The 13959-nt window shown below is 36.4% G+C and overlaps 5 protein-coding genes across 5 annotated transcripts; 2 read left to right on the forward strand and 3 right to left on the reverse strand.

The window, feature by feature from the left end:
• The first annotated feature begins 1303 nt into the window (after positions 1–1303).
• LOC116110400 (probable pectinesterase/pectinesterase inhibitor 58) lies at positions 1304–3793 on the forward strand. The gene is made up of 2 exons (XM_031396627.1): positions 1304–2384; positions 2571–3793. Exons 1-2 carry the CDS (start codon positions 1304–1306, stop codon positions 3791–3793), a joined length of 2304 nt encoding a protein of 767 aa, XP_031252487.1.
• Positions 3794–4058: 265 nt separating this feature from the next.
• LOC116110365 (sarcoplasmic reticulum histidine-rich calcium-binding protein) lies at positions 4059–6643 on the forward strand. Its single transcript, XM_031396593.1, has 6 exons — positions 4059–4383; positions 5175–5244; positions 5329–5391; positions 5911–5955; positions 6052–6108; positions 6212–6643. Exons 1-6 carry the CDS (start codon positions 4157–4159, stop codon positions 6302–6304), a joined length of 555 nt encoding a protein of 184 aa, XP_031252453.1. The 5' UTR covers positions 4059–4156; the 3' UTR covers positions 6305–6643.
• Positions 6644–7722: 1079 nt separating this feature from the next.
• Positions 7723–8537, reverse strand: LOC116110419 (pectinesterase inhibitor-like). The gene has a single exon (XM_031396647.1). The coding sequence runs from the start codon at positions 8439–8441 to the stop codon at positions 7902–7904; it is 540 nt and encodes a 179-aa protein (XP_031252507.1). The 5' UTR covers positions 8442–8537; the 3' UTR covers positions 7723–7901.
• Positions 8538–9595: 1058 nt separating this feature from the next.
• On the reverse strand, positions 9596–10135 carry LOC116110401 (pectinesterase inhibitor-like). Its single transcript, XM_031396628.1, has one exon. The coding sequence runs from the start codon at positions 10133–10135 to the stop codon at positions 9596–9598; it is 540 nt and encodes a 179-aa protein (XP_031252488.1).
• A 1592-nt stretch (positions 10136–11727) lies between these two features.
• Positions 11728–13767, reverse strand: LOC116110370 (60S ribosomal protein L18-2-like). Its single transcript, XM_031396598.1, has 5 exons — positions 13695–13767; positions 13504–13593; positions 13247–13375; positions 12772–12954; positions 11728–12090 (listed from the first exon to the last, which is right to left on the reverse strand). Exons 1-5 carry the CDS (start codon positions 13695–13697, stop codon positions 11932–11934), a joined length of 564 nt encoding a protein of 187 aa, XP_031252458.1. The 5' UTR covers positions 13698–13767; the 3' UTR covers positions 11728–11931.
• Positions 13768–13959: the final 192 nt, after the last annotated feature.

Raw genomic sequence — 13959 nt, forward strand, 5'->3', positions numbered from 1 at the left:
CAATTTTCTTCGTCTCTACTCCATTCAATAATCTGAATCGTACTAATTAATATACTCATTTAAGAATATATATATATCATAATTTTCTAAAATGTGCAAGATTTTTAAAAAAATACAAATTCAAACATAAAATTCAATGACTTACCAATTATAATCTTAATGAAGCGACAAATGATATACAATATTACTAATATGTAATGCTAAACCATGCTAGACTCAATATTTTAGCTCGAGTCTAGCGTTTAATAGTATGGTTTCACAGTCTAATTAAAGTATACTGGAATATACTTTTTGTGGCTAAATCTTCCCTTTCAGCAATCATTCGACAATTTTGAGAATTAAAATTAAGAAAAATGATTATATGTGAAATTATTTCTTTTCTAAATAACATTATAACTGCTTTTATTTTATTGTAATTTATTAGTTTTAACATTATCCTTGTTGAATAAAAGAAAAACCAAATTCAATCAAAACAAACTAAAGAGTTAACGAATTTTTCCCACTCAACTAATAGTTTAATGACATTTCACACCCACTGATTTTTAAAAAACCACTTTCCCACCCAAAAAAATATACTTTCCGATTTGGCGGCTAACAGAGAGCAAAATCAGTCTGTGCTATTGGGGCTTTTGAAAAGGGAAGACTGGTGAGTCTTTTAGTGGAGGAAGGTTGGATTTTGGGAGAGGTGGCTACGCAACCTCTAATTGCTCGATTACCGATGATTGGCGGAAATAGCAGGAGTAAGGTTTGAGAGGTTTTGCTGAATGATGATCATGAAAGAGAATGATGGTGATGTGGAGTCGCAACGATGTCGGAATCAACCGGTAATTAGCGGGGTCGATGGGAAAGTGTCATTTAAAGTATTTATTTATTTATTTTTTTTTTTGGTGGAAAATGTATTTTAAAAGTATGTGGGTGAAAAAGAAAAAAGTCGTTTACTCCAAATTAAAAGTAAACAAATTATTCTAACATTAAAACTATACTGATTTTCTTAGCATGTTTCATATAATTAAATTAGGCAATTAAAAATTTAGTTAAGCTTTGGGCAGAGCCAGAGTTGTAGATTGAGATTGCTCTTCCTAGCTAATATCAGTTACTCTTTCTAATTTTGGTGAAAATTGGCTCCTCTTTTCTTCAATTAACCTCAAAATTTGTAACTAATTATATAACAATTAAAACCCTTAAACCATTTCTTAACCCTTTCTCTTATAAATTAACACTCTCCATGGCCCCTTAATTCAAGCTTTATAGCAGTACTATTAACATCCTTTTTTTATTTTCCTAGGATTGTTTAGGGTGAACAATGTCTTCTTATTATGAGGATTATGATAGAGACAAGAAGAAGAAGCTGACTGTTATGGTCACTTCAGGTGTCCTCATGATTGCCATGGTAGTTGCCGTCACCATCGCCGTCAGTCATGGCGGTATTTCTCAAGATGGACGACGTAAATCACCTGAAGTTAACGAACGCACTGAAGTGTCAGCCAAAATGAAAGCCATCAAATCCGTTTGTCAACCCACGGATTTTCAGAAAACATGTGTTGATAGCCTTAGATCCGCCACCGGAAACAACACAACTGATCCCAAAGAACTCATCGGAATTGCCTTCAAGGTCGCGAAACAAGGCGTTGAGGAAGCTGCAAAGAGTGCCACCGCGATTAAAGAGCTTGAAAAAGACCCCAGAGCTCAGAAAGCTCTCCAGGGTTGTAAAGATTTAATGGATGACGCCAGTGATGATTTCGAACGCTCATTTAAGTCGTTAGAAAAGGTTGGAATCAAGAGGATTGGGAAGGTGATGGATAATTTGAAGACATGGCTGAGTGCCACAATAACTTACCAGGAAACTTGCCTGGATGGGTTTGAAAATACAACTGGGAATGCCGGAGAGGAAATGAAGAAGGCATTGAAGACCTCAATTGAACTCAGTGTGAATGCCATTGCTATGGTGAGCAAATTGTCTTCGGTTTTTCGATCATTGAACATTGGTCATACAAATGATAGCGTTGGAAGTCGCCGCCTCCTTGAAACAAACTTTCCTGTGCTTGGCCATGGCGATAATTATCCTGTGTGGCTTGAAGATGATCTTGAAGGAAGACGGAGACTTGCTGCTTTGGATGAACCGCTTCAACTCAAGGCTGACATTGTTGTAGCCAAGGATGGAAGTGGGAATTTTACCACCATTAATGAAGCAATAAACTTTATTCCCGACAAGACCAAAAACGGAACTGTCGTATACATCAAGGAGGGAGTTTATGAAGAGAAAATCTTCCTCAATAAGTCTTATACCCAAGTGATCATGGTCGGAGATGGTGCTGAAAAGACCAGAATCACCGGAAGTTTGAACTTTGTCGATGGCACACCCACCGTGCAAACCGCCACAGTCAGTAAGTTACATATTCACTTAGACATCAGGGACTGTTTGGTACAGCTCATGGAAGAAGCAACGTATTTCCTATATCGTAAAATAGTTTATTTAAAATTTTAGTTGATAAATAAACCGAATCAAACAGCTCACAATCATCTAACATTAAAAATTTGGCTAACAATGATCGATTTGAATGATATTGCAGCTGTTCTAGGGGATTATTTCATGGCGAAGAACATTGGATTTGAGAACTCTGCAGGAGCCATTAAACATCAAGCAGTGGCCTTGAGGGTGGGAGCCGATATGTCGATCTTCTACAACTGCTCAATGGATGGATATCAAGACACACTCTATGCACACGCCAAGCGCCAATTCTACCGCGACTGCAAGATCTCAGGCACAATCGATTTCGTCTTTGGTGACGGTTCTGCCGTCTTCCAAAACTGTAAATTCACCGTTCGCAAACCCATGGACAACCAGCGTTGCATTGTTACCGCCCAGGGCCGCAACTGGACTCACCAGCCGACCGCAATCGTCATCCAGAACGGCTCAATCGTCGCCGACCCGGAGTACTATCCAGTCCGGAATATAATCAAGTCGTATCTTGGAAGACCTTGGAGAACCCATTCAAGAACGATTATTATGGAGACTTTAATCGATGATTTGATTCAACCTGAAGGATGGTTGCCCTGGGATGGCGAATTCGGAATCAAGACATGTTATTACGCGGAGTTTAATAACCAAGGCCCTGGTGCGAACAAAACGGGGCGTGTGAAATGGGAAGGAGTAAAGAACATTTCTCAGGAAGAAGCTCAAGGATTTACACCAGCCAATTTCTTTGAAGGAAATTTGTGGATTAAACCCAGTGGTCTGCCTTATATTCCTGGCTTTGTTTCCAGCAATGTACCCTTTTCTTCTAAAAATGAGACGGAATTTGCAGCGGCTCCAACACCGACCACTGCGGATCCTCCCCTAAGCGGCAAAGTAGCGACGGCTTCAGAAGAAGAGGATCCAAAAAATGAAGAGGCGGGTCCTCCCCCAAGCGGGAAAGTAGTGACGGCTTCAGCAGTGGCGGATGCACCTGGAGACAATTATGCGGTGAGGGGTCAACCTGTAGAGGCTCCATGGAATGCAGTGGCGGGTCAACCTGTAGAGGCTCCATGGAATGCAGTGGCGGATCAACGTGCAAAGGCTTCAAGGAATACAGTTGCGGGTCAACGTGCAAAGGCTCCAAGGAATACAGTTGCGGGTCAACGTGCAAAGGCTCCAAGGAATGCAGTGGCGGGTCAACGTGTAAGGACTCCGTGGAATGCAGTGGCGGGTCAACGTGCAAAGGCTCCGTGGAATGCAGTGGCGGGTCAACGTGTAAAGGCTCCGTGGAATGCAGTGGCCGTTCAACGTGTAAAGGCTCCACCGCCGGACAACTGATCGGATTTTGTAACATAATCGAGCAATTTATTATCTTTATTTATTTATTTAATGAATATTTTATACGAATCAATGCAATTGAAAAATTTATATTTATTTTTTTAATTATTATATATTTCAGTTTCTTAATTAATGTCGTTTATCGACAAGGACAGTGAATGTCTGGCCCTGCACTCCTGCTATAAACAACCGACATGTCGTTTATTTAAAAAAAATAAAAGGAGAAAAAGCTTTAGATTATGTAAAATGCGCTACTCAAGTTGTTGCTTTTACACAACTCGTGGATTTAGACAGCGTTTCTAATATACGTTATAAAACGAAACTGCCAAATCTCCCCCAAACCCTTCTCTAAATTTCTCTTACATGGCGGCTTCATCGTCTTCTGTGTCGTCGTTCTCCTCAGGTTCGTCGTCCTCTGATACGTCATCGTCATCCCACCGTCGTCGTCGCCGCCGAAATCTCCGCCGCGAAAAGGATAGAGATAGGGAGTCTCTTAAGATTCGTAAAAAGTCCCGGTCACACACGAAAAGGCGTCGCAGACACCACAAGTATTCTTCGGAATCTGATTCCTCCCAATCTGATTCCTCCAGGTTCGGTATTTGTGAATTATTTTTTCTGCGTTTTTTGTTTTTTGGGCTTAAAAATTGGGGTTTTACGGCTTGATCTTGATGGGCTTTTTATATGGATGTAAAAAAATTCTTAGCTTGAAATAATTGGTGACTTCTGCATAACTTTCTAAATTAAGTTGTTGATATTGATATTTAAAAACAAAATTCTGGGTGTTTTTGCTTTATGCCTTAAAAAATTGTGATTCTATAGTTTAGAACTTGAGGGTACTTCATGTATGTGTAAAATTTTTATCTTGAGAACTAGGTGGCTTCTACATAATTTTTAAATTACGTTTTTAATATTGTTAAATATTGTTATTTGTGCTTGGCTTTACTGTGTTGTGTTTATTAGAATTGATATATGGATTGTTATTGCGATAGATGACACAGAGGAAAGAAAGTTTTGAAAATATATGTTATGTTTCAGGTGCCTAGAATAAGAAGAGTCCTGAACAGTTTGATTTCGTATAATTATGTGGGTGCAATTTGTTGTTTTTGGTACTAGGCTGTGCATATTTTAGTATTAGTGGGAAGTTTTATAGCATATGTACTGGATGTCTGTAAACAATTGATTAAGGATGGACAATTTTGGATCAAGGAAAAGACTAGTCCTCTTCTGTATTCCACTGTCTTGATATGGTAGAATGACTAACCATTTGTGATAAAATGTGATCTTGATGTTGGTGAAAAAATGGTTTTAAGCAGTAGAAAATTGAGTTTTACAATTCCTTTTCATTTATAATTTTACATCTATCTCTGGTTTTGGGTTTTAGGAGTGAGAGTTCTGATAGTGAGCATGAAAGTCACGCAAAGAGGCATAAGAAGAGTGACAGACCAAAGAAGGTAGTTGTTTGATGTTCCATTTTTTGTTCTCAATTTGAAATTTCTTGTCTATGTTTCTCACTTTGTTTTTCCTTTGTCCTCAAGACTAAAGAAAAGGACAAGAGCAAGAGTCATCGCCACAAACGGCATAAGCATAAAGTTAAAGAGGTAGGCCAATACTCTCTTTAGCCTTCTACATTCATTCGGATTATCAAACACCATTCTCATTGTGCATCTGTGTGTCTTCTATATCATTGAATGAAAAGACTTCTTGGTTGATGAATCAAAACAAAAAATTTGCTGACTGTTATGAATAAAAGGAATGGAAATTGTCTTTGGGAACTTTGTGTGCTAGTAGTGTAGTTTACTTTATGATTTTGTGTTCTTCTGTTTCCATCCTGCTGCATTATCATTAATAATTTTCCATGTGTCCAGCAGTTTTGATTCACCTGTTTTAGCTTGGCTTGTGCAAGGCATTTAGCAATTTATTATGGCTTTTACATTGTTTGATAGTATATACCTATATGATATATCAATATTTGAGGTGCTTATGATACTTTCTGCCTGTTTTATGGATTGGCTCTTCGAATTGGAGCTGGGGTCTGTGACATGATGACTGGGTGCTATTTACTTGCCTGGATTTTGTTTCTGGGTCCGGTTTGTGCTGGCAATGGGAGCCATATATAGGAGGAGCAGGATGAGGGAAGTAGAGGCCCTGTACAGCTATCAAAGGTATTTTATTGCAACTTCACTTTGGTGCTTAATCATCTGAAATTCCTAGTTTGTGTTGCTTTACATTTGCCTTAACCTTTTTTATTTAATCAACAGTTTTTAGGACGTGACAAAGACGATGGAGTCCGTCGAAGTGCTGTCTCTGGAAAAAAGGTAATTATGCTCCTTTTCCACTATTGTAGTCCTGAATGATTGTATGTATTATTTGATTTATAGAAATCCGTGATTAAGAAGTTTTAATTCGTTTTCCTTGTAGATTCTATTAAAACTTGATAAATCGAAGGAGGATAAAGCTGCAGAAAATAAAAGAAACGAGTTGCTGAAATTCTTGAATGCAAGCTTTGATTGAGCAAATGGTGTGTGTCAAATCTATAGAACCAAGAAGTGTACAACAGCATACAGAGGAGCTAGCTAGTTCATCTCAGAAGAACGATCATGTCTTCCCGGATGACTAGGTCATTAAGCTTGGAGTCACATTTATAGATTTATGAGAAATTTAGGAACTTTGTTAAATTAGAGTCTTGAACTTTTACGACAGTTGGGGTGAGAGTTTCTGTTTCAGGTATTGTAATGTGTTACATTGGTGCATCCTTCAATTCTTAAACTTTCATGGAACTTTGGATCAACTGTATCATCCATTGGTGCTTAATGTTAAACATTTTTTATTTATTGATGGTTCATGTGGATATGTGGTGTGTTTTGTTCTTGTTTTTAACAAGATGAGAACAAATAATTTAAAGTAATTTCTTATTTATGATGGATATTTGGTGAAATTTTATTTTCTTTTAGATTCACAAGTACCTATGACCTTCAATACCCAGCAATTGAAATTTGATATTTGGTTAATGAAATTGTCTCCAACCTTGATTAAACTTTTTCAAGAATCTTAATCAACATATGGCGGTCTGATAGTAAAATAGCAAAAAAAGGTTTTATGAGTTTTTGAGTTCGAGGTTTTATAGGAGCTAATAGAGGTAATTATTAAGGGGTTTATCTGGTCATCAAATTGATCTAGAGACCCTCGGTCCAAAAAAAAAAGAAGTATTGATCTTCTAGAAATAGTTTTAAAAGGTTATTAGTGTAGAAAACTATGATAATTGATCTATATAAAGATAGCTGATCAATAGAAAACTATGATAACGGATCAACATGGTGATAGGTTTATCTTAGTCCAGGCTCTCCTCCTATACAATTGATTTGTTAATGTTTTAATGGTATATAAATCTGGATTAAATTACTGATAAATACCTACGAAGAGAAGACCAAAAAAGTAAACAAGGGCATTATTGTCATATGAATAAATAAAGGGTATTATAGTCTCAAATTCCTCTATAAAAGGGTTTGGCTTCCTAGGGTTTTAGACTCAAATCTTAGAGGCCTCCATCTTCATAGTCTTCTTCTTACAAAATTTGAGTCAACTTTTTTCCTTAGTTATGGTCTTCTTCTTATAATCTCTTACAAGATTGTAGTTTTCTTAAACCATTTTAACAACATTATCTAGATTTGTCTTTCAATGTTGCACATAGTTCTTCTTGAAAACACATATCATGGTTTTAAGATTTTATGTGTGCATATAACAAAATCTCTATCCTTTCTGCTTGAGCCTTGTCACTTTTTTCTGTCAAGAAAATCACATGGACATGTGCTCCAATGTTATTGGATAACATTTTCTCGAGAAAATTTTCTGGGTTATTTACTTCTTGATCTAGATTCTAGCTTTCTGTCAAAATTTGCAGTACAAAAATAAGATAAAAAATGCTGCTTTAACCCAAAAGGCCAGACTTTAATTAACATAGGAAAATTACAATGTGGTTAATATTTTAGCTGTAATGAATGTTTCATATATTACCTAACAAAACTGTGTCATTAATCTGAAGGATGAATTCCAAGAACTGATGAAAAAAAATTTGCTTTCACAAAAGCAAATTTGGTACTTCCCAATACATTTAATCGAATAGATTTGTGATGGATAAAGAGATGCTACAGAGCTGGCTGAAGAACTTGTTCATCATACTGAATGGGCATTTGTAGCCTCTTTTTCCATGGAAACCCTCTTGACAGGACTCTGCATTGCTCATGGCGCCACTAACCCAAGTCTTGACATTTTCATAACCTTTAGAACTTAAAGCCTTCATGGAGTCTTCAATTTGCAGAGCTGCTTGCCTGTAGTTCTCCGAGCAATCTTCTAGACATTGTTGCATGTATTTGTCCTTTGTTTTCCCCGCCAATTCTGAGATGTAATCGTGTGTTTCACTAGCATTCGACAAGGCGATCTTCAGAGAAATTTCTGCAAGACCATGGAGATTAGTTGATTTGCTCTCTGTATCTGATGTTAGAGCCGCTATGCAGAGAGTCCTGAACCTTGTATGTTCGCATGTTTTGGTGATCAAATCAATGCCTTCAAGTGATTGATCCCGGCATAAAATTTGGTTTGGCAATAAGCTAATGACAAGAAGAACAAAATGGGATATTGAAGAAGGGTTCATTGTTTTGATGGAGTTATATTGTCAAATGATTTCATGGTTTTTGTTTTCTTGTGCAAGAGGGTATTTGTAGAGGTGAGAAAAGCATATCTGTTCATTTTCAACCATTCTTGCAAGAGAGAAGCGCTTTGCCACAAATTAAAGTGTTTATTTGGGTCTTGGACACTTGGTGATTACAAGATCAACCTTTTCAGGAAAAATTCTGGCTGTTTATTTGGTCAAACAAAAACTTTTGGGATAATATTAGACTACCCTTAAGCTCTTCAAATTTCTCATTCGGATAAGAAACTTTTGTATTTTTTTATCAAATACAACCCCAAAGTTTGAAAATTGTATTACTAATACCCATTTGCCTTGTCTTTGTTATGTTGTCAATAGTACTAAAAGGGTAAAATNTCATTAATGTTTTAATGGTATATAAATCTGGATTAAATTACTGATAAATACCTACGAAGAGAAGACAAAAAAAGTAAACAAGGGCATTATTGTCATATGAATAGATAAAGGGTACTATAGTCTTATTAATAGTCTCAAATTCCTCTATAAAAGGGTTTGGCTTCCTAGGGTTTTAGACTCAAATCTTAGAGGCCTCCATCTTCATAGTCTTCTTCTTACAAAATTTGAGTCAACTTTTTTCCTTAGTTATGGTCTTCTTCTTACAATCTCTTACAAGATTGTAGTTTTCTTAAACCATTTTAACAACATTATCTAGATTTGTCTTTCAATGTTGCACATAGTTCTTCTTGAAAACCCATATCATGGTTTTAAGATTTTATGTGTGCATATAACAAAATCTCTATCCTTTCTGCTTGAGCCTTGTCACTTTTTTCTGTCAAGAAAATCACATGGACATGTGCTCCAATGTTATTGGATAACATTTTCTCGAGAAAATTTTCTGGGTTATTTACTTCTTGATCTAGATTCTAGCTTTCTGTCAAAATTTGCAGTACAAAAATAAGATAAAAAATGCTGCTTTAACCCAAAAGGCCAGACTTTAATTAACATAGGAAAATTACAATGTGGTTAATATTTTAGCTGTAATGAATGTTTCATATATTACCTAACAAAACTGTGTCATTAATCTGAAGGATGAATTCCAAGAACTGATGAAAAAAAATTTGCTTTCACAAAAGCAAATTTGGTACTTCCCAATACATTTAATCGAATAGATTTGTGATGGATAAAGAGATGCTACAGAGCTGGCTGAAGAACTTGTTCATCATACTGAATGGGCATTTGTAGCCTCTTTTTCCATGGAAACCCTCTTGACAGGACTCTGCATTGCTCATGGCGCCACTAACCCAAGTCTTGACATTTTCATAACCTTTAGAACTTAAAGCCTTCATGGAGTCTTCAATTTGCAGAGCTGCTTGCCTGTAGTTCTCCGAGCAATCTTCTAGACATTGTTGCATGTATTTGTCCTTTGTTTTCCCCGCCAATTCTGAGATGTAATCGTGTGTTTCACTAGCATTCGACAAGGCGATCTTCAGAGAAATTTCTGCAAGACCATGGAGATTAGTTGATTTGCTCTCTGTATCTGATGTTAGAGCCGCTATGCAGAGAGTCCTGAACCTTGTATGTTCGCATGTTTTGGTGATCAAATCAATGCCTTCAAGTGATTGATCCCGGCATAAAATTTGGTTTGGCAATAAGCTAATGACAAGAAGAACAAAATGGGATATTGAAGAAGGGTTCATTGTTTTGATGGAGTTATATTGTCAAATGATTTCATGGTTTTTGTTTTCTTGTGCAAGAGGGTATTTGTAGAGGTGAGAAAAGCATATCTGTTCATTTTCAACCATTCTTGCAAGAGAGAAGCGCTTTGCCACAAATTAAAGTGTTTATTTGGGTCTTGGACACTTGGTGATTACAAGATCAACCTTTTCAGGAAAAATTCTGGCTGTTTATTTGGTCAAACAAAAACTTTTGGGATAATATTAGACTACCCTTAAGCTCTTCAAATTTCTCATTCGGATAAGAAACTTTTGTATTTTTTTATCAAATACAACCCCAAAGTTTGAAAATTGTATTACTAATACCCATTTGCCTTGTCTTTGTTATGTTGTCAATAGTACTAAAAGGGTAAAATAATAATTTTAGTCTGATAAGAAAGTGTTTTATAAATTTAACGATAATATAACGAAATTAAGATATCAAAAACAACGTGAAAGTAAAGGATTAATAATTATTAATAATGAATTCAATTAAATTAGAAAATAAGAATAAGAAATACCTTTTTTTTTTTTTTTTTTTTGGTATCGAGGGGTGTTCGGACCAGTTTGTATGCACCTCAATTATTCCTCTGAAGCCCTGAAGTTAATAACCAGGTAAGTCTCCAGTAGTTACCTCTTATTAGTAGTTGTGGGGATTCGAATTCAAGACCTCTTGAATAATACATTTAAAAGTCCCAAGTGAACCGTCAAATCACTTAAAAGTAATTATAAGAAATACCTTTTGTCGGTATTGATAGCAATAGTTTGTTTGTTGATGTAACAGTGAGAAAGAGATTATCGAGGTGAACACAACAAATCCAGTTCCCACAAATTTCGAATGCAGTACATACATCGATGTATTGTCTTAAAAAATTTGTTATCTCCGCAATAAAATAGCAACGACCAAAATTTACAATACCCTTTTATAGGTTTGGGTCCAATCGACTGGAAACCTGAGCCAATTGTTAAGGGTCGACCTAACTTATCTTTATGAATTGTCCAACATGATAAGGGTTTACTTAACTGATCTTCAGAAATTGTCAATGGTTTTCTATCAGAAATATGTTATTTGTGAATGGGCAGAAGTAACAAGGATTTAGTTAAACTAATCCTCGTGGGATGCCCTCGGCCACAAGTTGCTTCTAGTGAGTTTCGAACCCCTAAAATTGCAGGTAAAATTATTGAATACAAATTGTGAATACCAACCATTTGGCCAGCAAATGAGCAATTGCTCCTCCTCAAATCAGTCCTTTACAATACCCTTTTATAGGTCTTCAAAAACTGTCAAAAGGGACTACCAGAATTATCTTTGAGAATGGCCGGGCGTGACAAAGGTCTAGTATCTCATCTTTGAGTGCCATTGGAGAATTGGTTTTTTATAGGTTTCCTTCACTGTTTAGTGATTACAGCTCGCACTGAGGATTGATCTTCAATACCCATTTGGAAATTGCCTTCCACATGTTCAAAAATTGATGTACTCACCTAAGTGAATGTTGAAAAATTAAACATGATGGCGACACCACCCAAAATCTCCATAAAATTCTATATTAAATGAGTCCAAGACCAAGAACCAACAATTTACTACTTAAAAAACACTGATTCATATAAAGTACTAAAATCGTATCTCAAACCAGGCATCCATAAGCATAGAACTTAAACCAACAGGAAGAATATGTTGAGTAAAGAACCACCCACAAATACCTAAATGTAAGTCTAGCAAAATTTTGATTGCAACAGTAAGAAATAACAATTCTCCCAAACAATTAAACACTAAGTTCAACTTAAACTCTGAATCCCCTGCTGTTTCTCCTTCCTCTAGCCCTCTCGAACTTCCTTCCCTTGGACCGAACATAGGGTTTGGTATGGCTGTGTGGCACGCCAGGAGCTGGACCAAAGTGCTTCACTGCTTCACGAGCATTCTTTGGACCTCTGAGAAGCACCTGTAGATGCAAAAAAAAAAACAATAAGAACTCTCAATCTACGTCAACATATTTTCTGGAAATAGGATAAAATCTCACAACCTACTTCAACATACTTTCTCTTCCAAAAGTAATAGAGACTCGATGGGAAAGACACAATTCAGGAAAACCAAAAACATCAAGGACAGTATTATCATGTGGCGTAAAACACTGGTTCAAAGAATTTACTGATAGAAAGCCAGTACATTTGCAATATCAATAGTACAGAAACAAGGAGCCGGTTTGCTTCCCTGATTTGATCAAAATAAGTAAATGATGAAGTGACATGCTACAATTTGGAAGCATTATCATTTAGTGTACAACCCTAGTTCAAAGAATTCACTGATAACAAGTCAGTGGAAATTCTATGACATTAGTATCAATAAACAGCGGGACAGTTTGCTTCCCTTATAGATCAAAGGGAACAGTTTCAAAGTATTAGGAGCACAACGAATAAACAGGTTAATGATAACAAATCAAGGCTATGCAATATTCAATGAACTGTGTCAACTGATCAAGAAATGTTTCCCTAATTCTAGCACCTATACCACATGGGCACATTACTGATTTATAAAGCTAACACAAGGAACTTACAATAATCAAGACATTATATCACATAGTCAGCAAGTAATACAAATACGCAAAACATATTACAGCACATACCGTGTTCTGTCCCAATGGGCACCTGAGAGCAAGTTGGTCGAAAGTCAAGCACTCTCCACCGGCCTTCTCAATCCTTGCTCTAGCTGTCTCAGTAAACCTCAGAGCAGTTACCTTCATTGCTGGCACCTCATAAACCCTAATGTCATCGGTCACTGTTCCCACGACAACTGCAATCTTCCCCTCCTATCAATTCAAAAACCAAAACCCAGCATTACTCTCACAAAATTACTAAGATCTAAAGACAACCCACATCATAACACATGCTAACTGCATAGAATATATAAATCTTTTCCAAATCTTATTTAAAAAGATATTTCAAAGCTGAAAACTAGTTCTAAAAAAATATTTAGCACACTATCTAAACATTTTTGAAAGCGAAATTTGTCGGTCTGTTCCTTTAATTGCAAAATCAATGAAACAAAATATATAAAATGAAATGTGTGAGAGAGAGAGATAGAGAGAGAGAGAGATCAACCTTTCCTTTCATGAAGCGACTGAGCCTAGAGAGAGATAGTGGGGGCTTGTTGACCTTGCTCATGAACAGCCTCTTCAATATCACTTTATTGAAGTTACTATCTGTCCTCCTTACGAGAAATCGGTACAACTATTACCACAATAAACCCCCAAATTAAAAAAAAAAAAAAAAAAAAAAATTTAAAACCCCACAGCAGTAAGCCAGTAAAAACATAAGCAAAGAAACAGAAAACCAAGGGTACAGAAAAAACAAGATACCTTTACGAGGAGCTTAAGATAAATATCATCGGACTTAGGGGCAGTCCTCTTGGACTTCTTGCTCTTACCTCCTGCGACCAGATCGATCCCCTGAAACAGAAACAACAACGGAGATAGTTAGTCAGTTAGTTAAATTAATTGGTTATGTGAATTGGGTAGATGAATCTAAAGACAATGAGATATGAAGAGACCATGTCGACAGCTCTTCTGCTAGATGGCGCGGCTGCTGAGACTGTGTTGTGCGAGAACTAAAATGAAGGTAGGGTTTTAAGCGTGTCATTTTATAGGCTGGGTTTTGTGTGTTTCCTCTTTTTTATTGGGCTTTTTCGATCTTCAATTTTATGGGCCTTAGATTGGGCCAAGCCCACAATTAATTGAATTTCATTGAGGGTTTGCTTAGCTGTTATTTTATTTTTTTTTTTTAATAATTTCTATAATTTATAAATTTTTCTTGTT

Source organism: Pistacia vera, unplaced genomic scaffold, assembly GCF_008641045.1.
Source record: "Pistacia vera cultivar Batoury unplaced genomic scaffold, PisVer_v2 Contig601, whole genome shotgun sequence".
NCBI classification, from domain to species: Eukaryota; Viridiplantae; Streptophyta; class Magnoliopsida; order Sapindales; family Anacardiaceae; genus Pistacia; species Pistacia vera.

What these genes read in the sequence shown, in the direction of transcription:
- LOC116110400 (XM_031396627.1), top strand. Translation starts at nt 1,304, where the DNA reads ATGTCTTCTTATTATGAGGATTATGATAGAGACAAGAAGAAGAAGCTG. An exon ending in CGTGCAAACCGCCACAGTCA is followed by an intron (nt 2,385 to 2,570) that starts GTAAGTTACATA and finishes ATGATATTGCAG; the next exon opens with CTGTTCTAGGGGATTATTTC.
- LOC116110365 (XM_031396593.1), top strand. Translation starts at nt 4,157, where the DNA reads ATGGCGGCTTCATCGTCTTCTGTGTCGTCGTTCTCCTCAGGTTCGTCG. An exon ending in GCCCTGTACAGCTATCAAAG is followed by an intron (nt 5,956 to 6,051) that starts GTATTTTATTGC and finishes TTTAATCAACAG; the next exon opens with TTTTTAGGACGTGACAAAGA. An exon ending in GTGCTGTCTCTGGAAAAAAG is followed by an intron (nt 6,109 to 6,211) that starts GTAATTATGCTC and finishes TTTTCCTTGTAG; the next exon opens with ATTCTATTAAAACTTGATAA.
- LOC116110419 (XM_031396647.1), bottom strand. Translation starts at nt 8,441, where the DNA reads ATGAACCCTTCTTCAATATCCCATTTTGTTCTTCTTGTCATTAGCTTA.
- LOC116110401 (XM_031396628.1), bottom strand. Translation starts at nt 10,135, where the DNA reads ATGAACCCTTCTTCAATATCCCATTTTGTTCTTCTTGTCATTAGCTTA.
- LOC116110370 (XM_031396598.1), bottom strand. An exon ending in ATCTTAAGCTCCTCGTAAAG is followed by an intron (nt 13,376 to 13,503) that starts GTATCTTGTTTT and finishes TTGTGGTAATAG; the next exon opens with TTGTACCGATTTCTCGTAAG. An exon ending in GTCGCTTCATGAAAGGAAAG is followed by an intron (nt 12,955 to 13,246) that starts GTTGATCTCTCT and finishes TTGAATTGATAG; the next exon opens with GAGGGGAAGATTGCAGTTGT.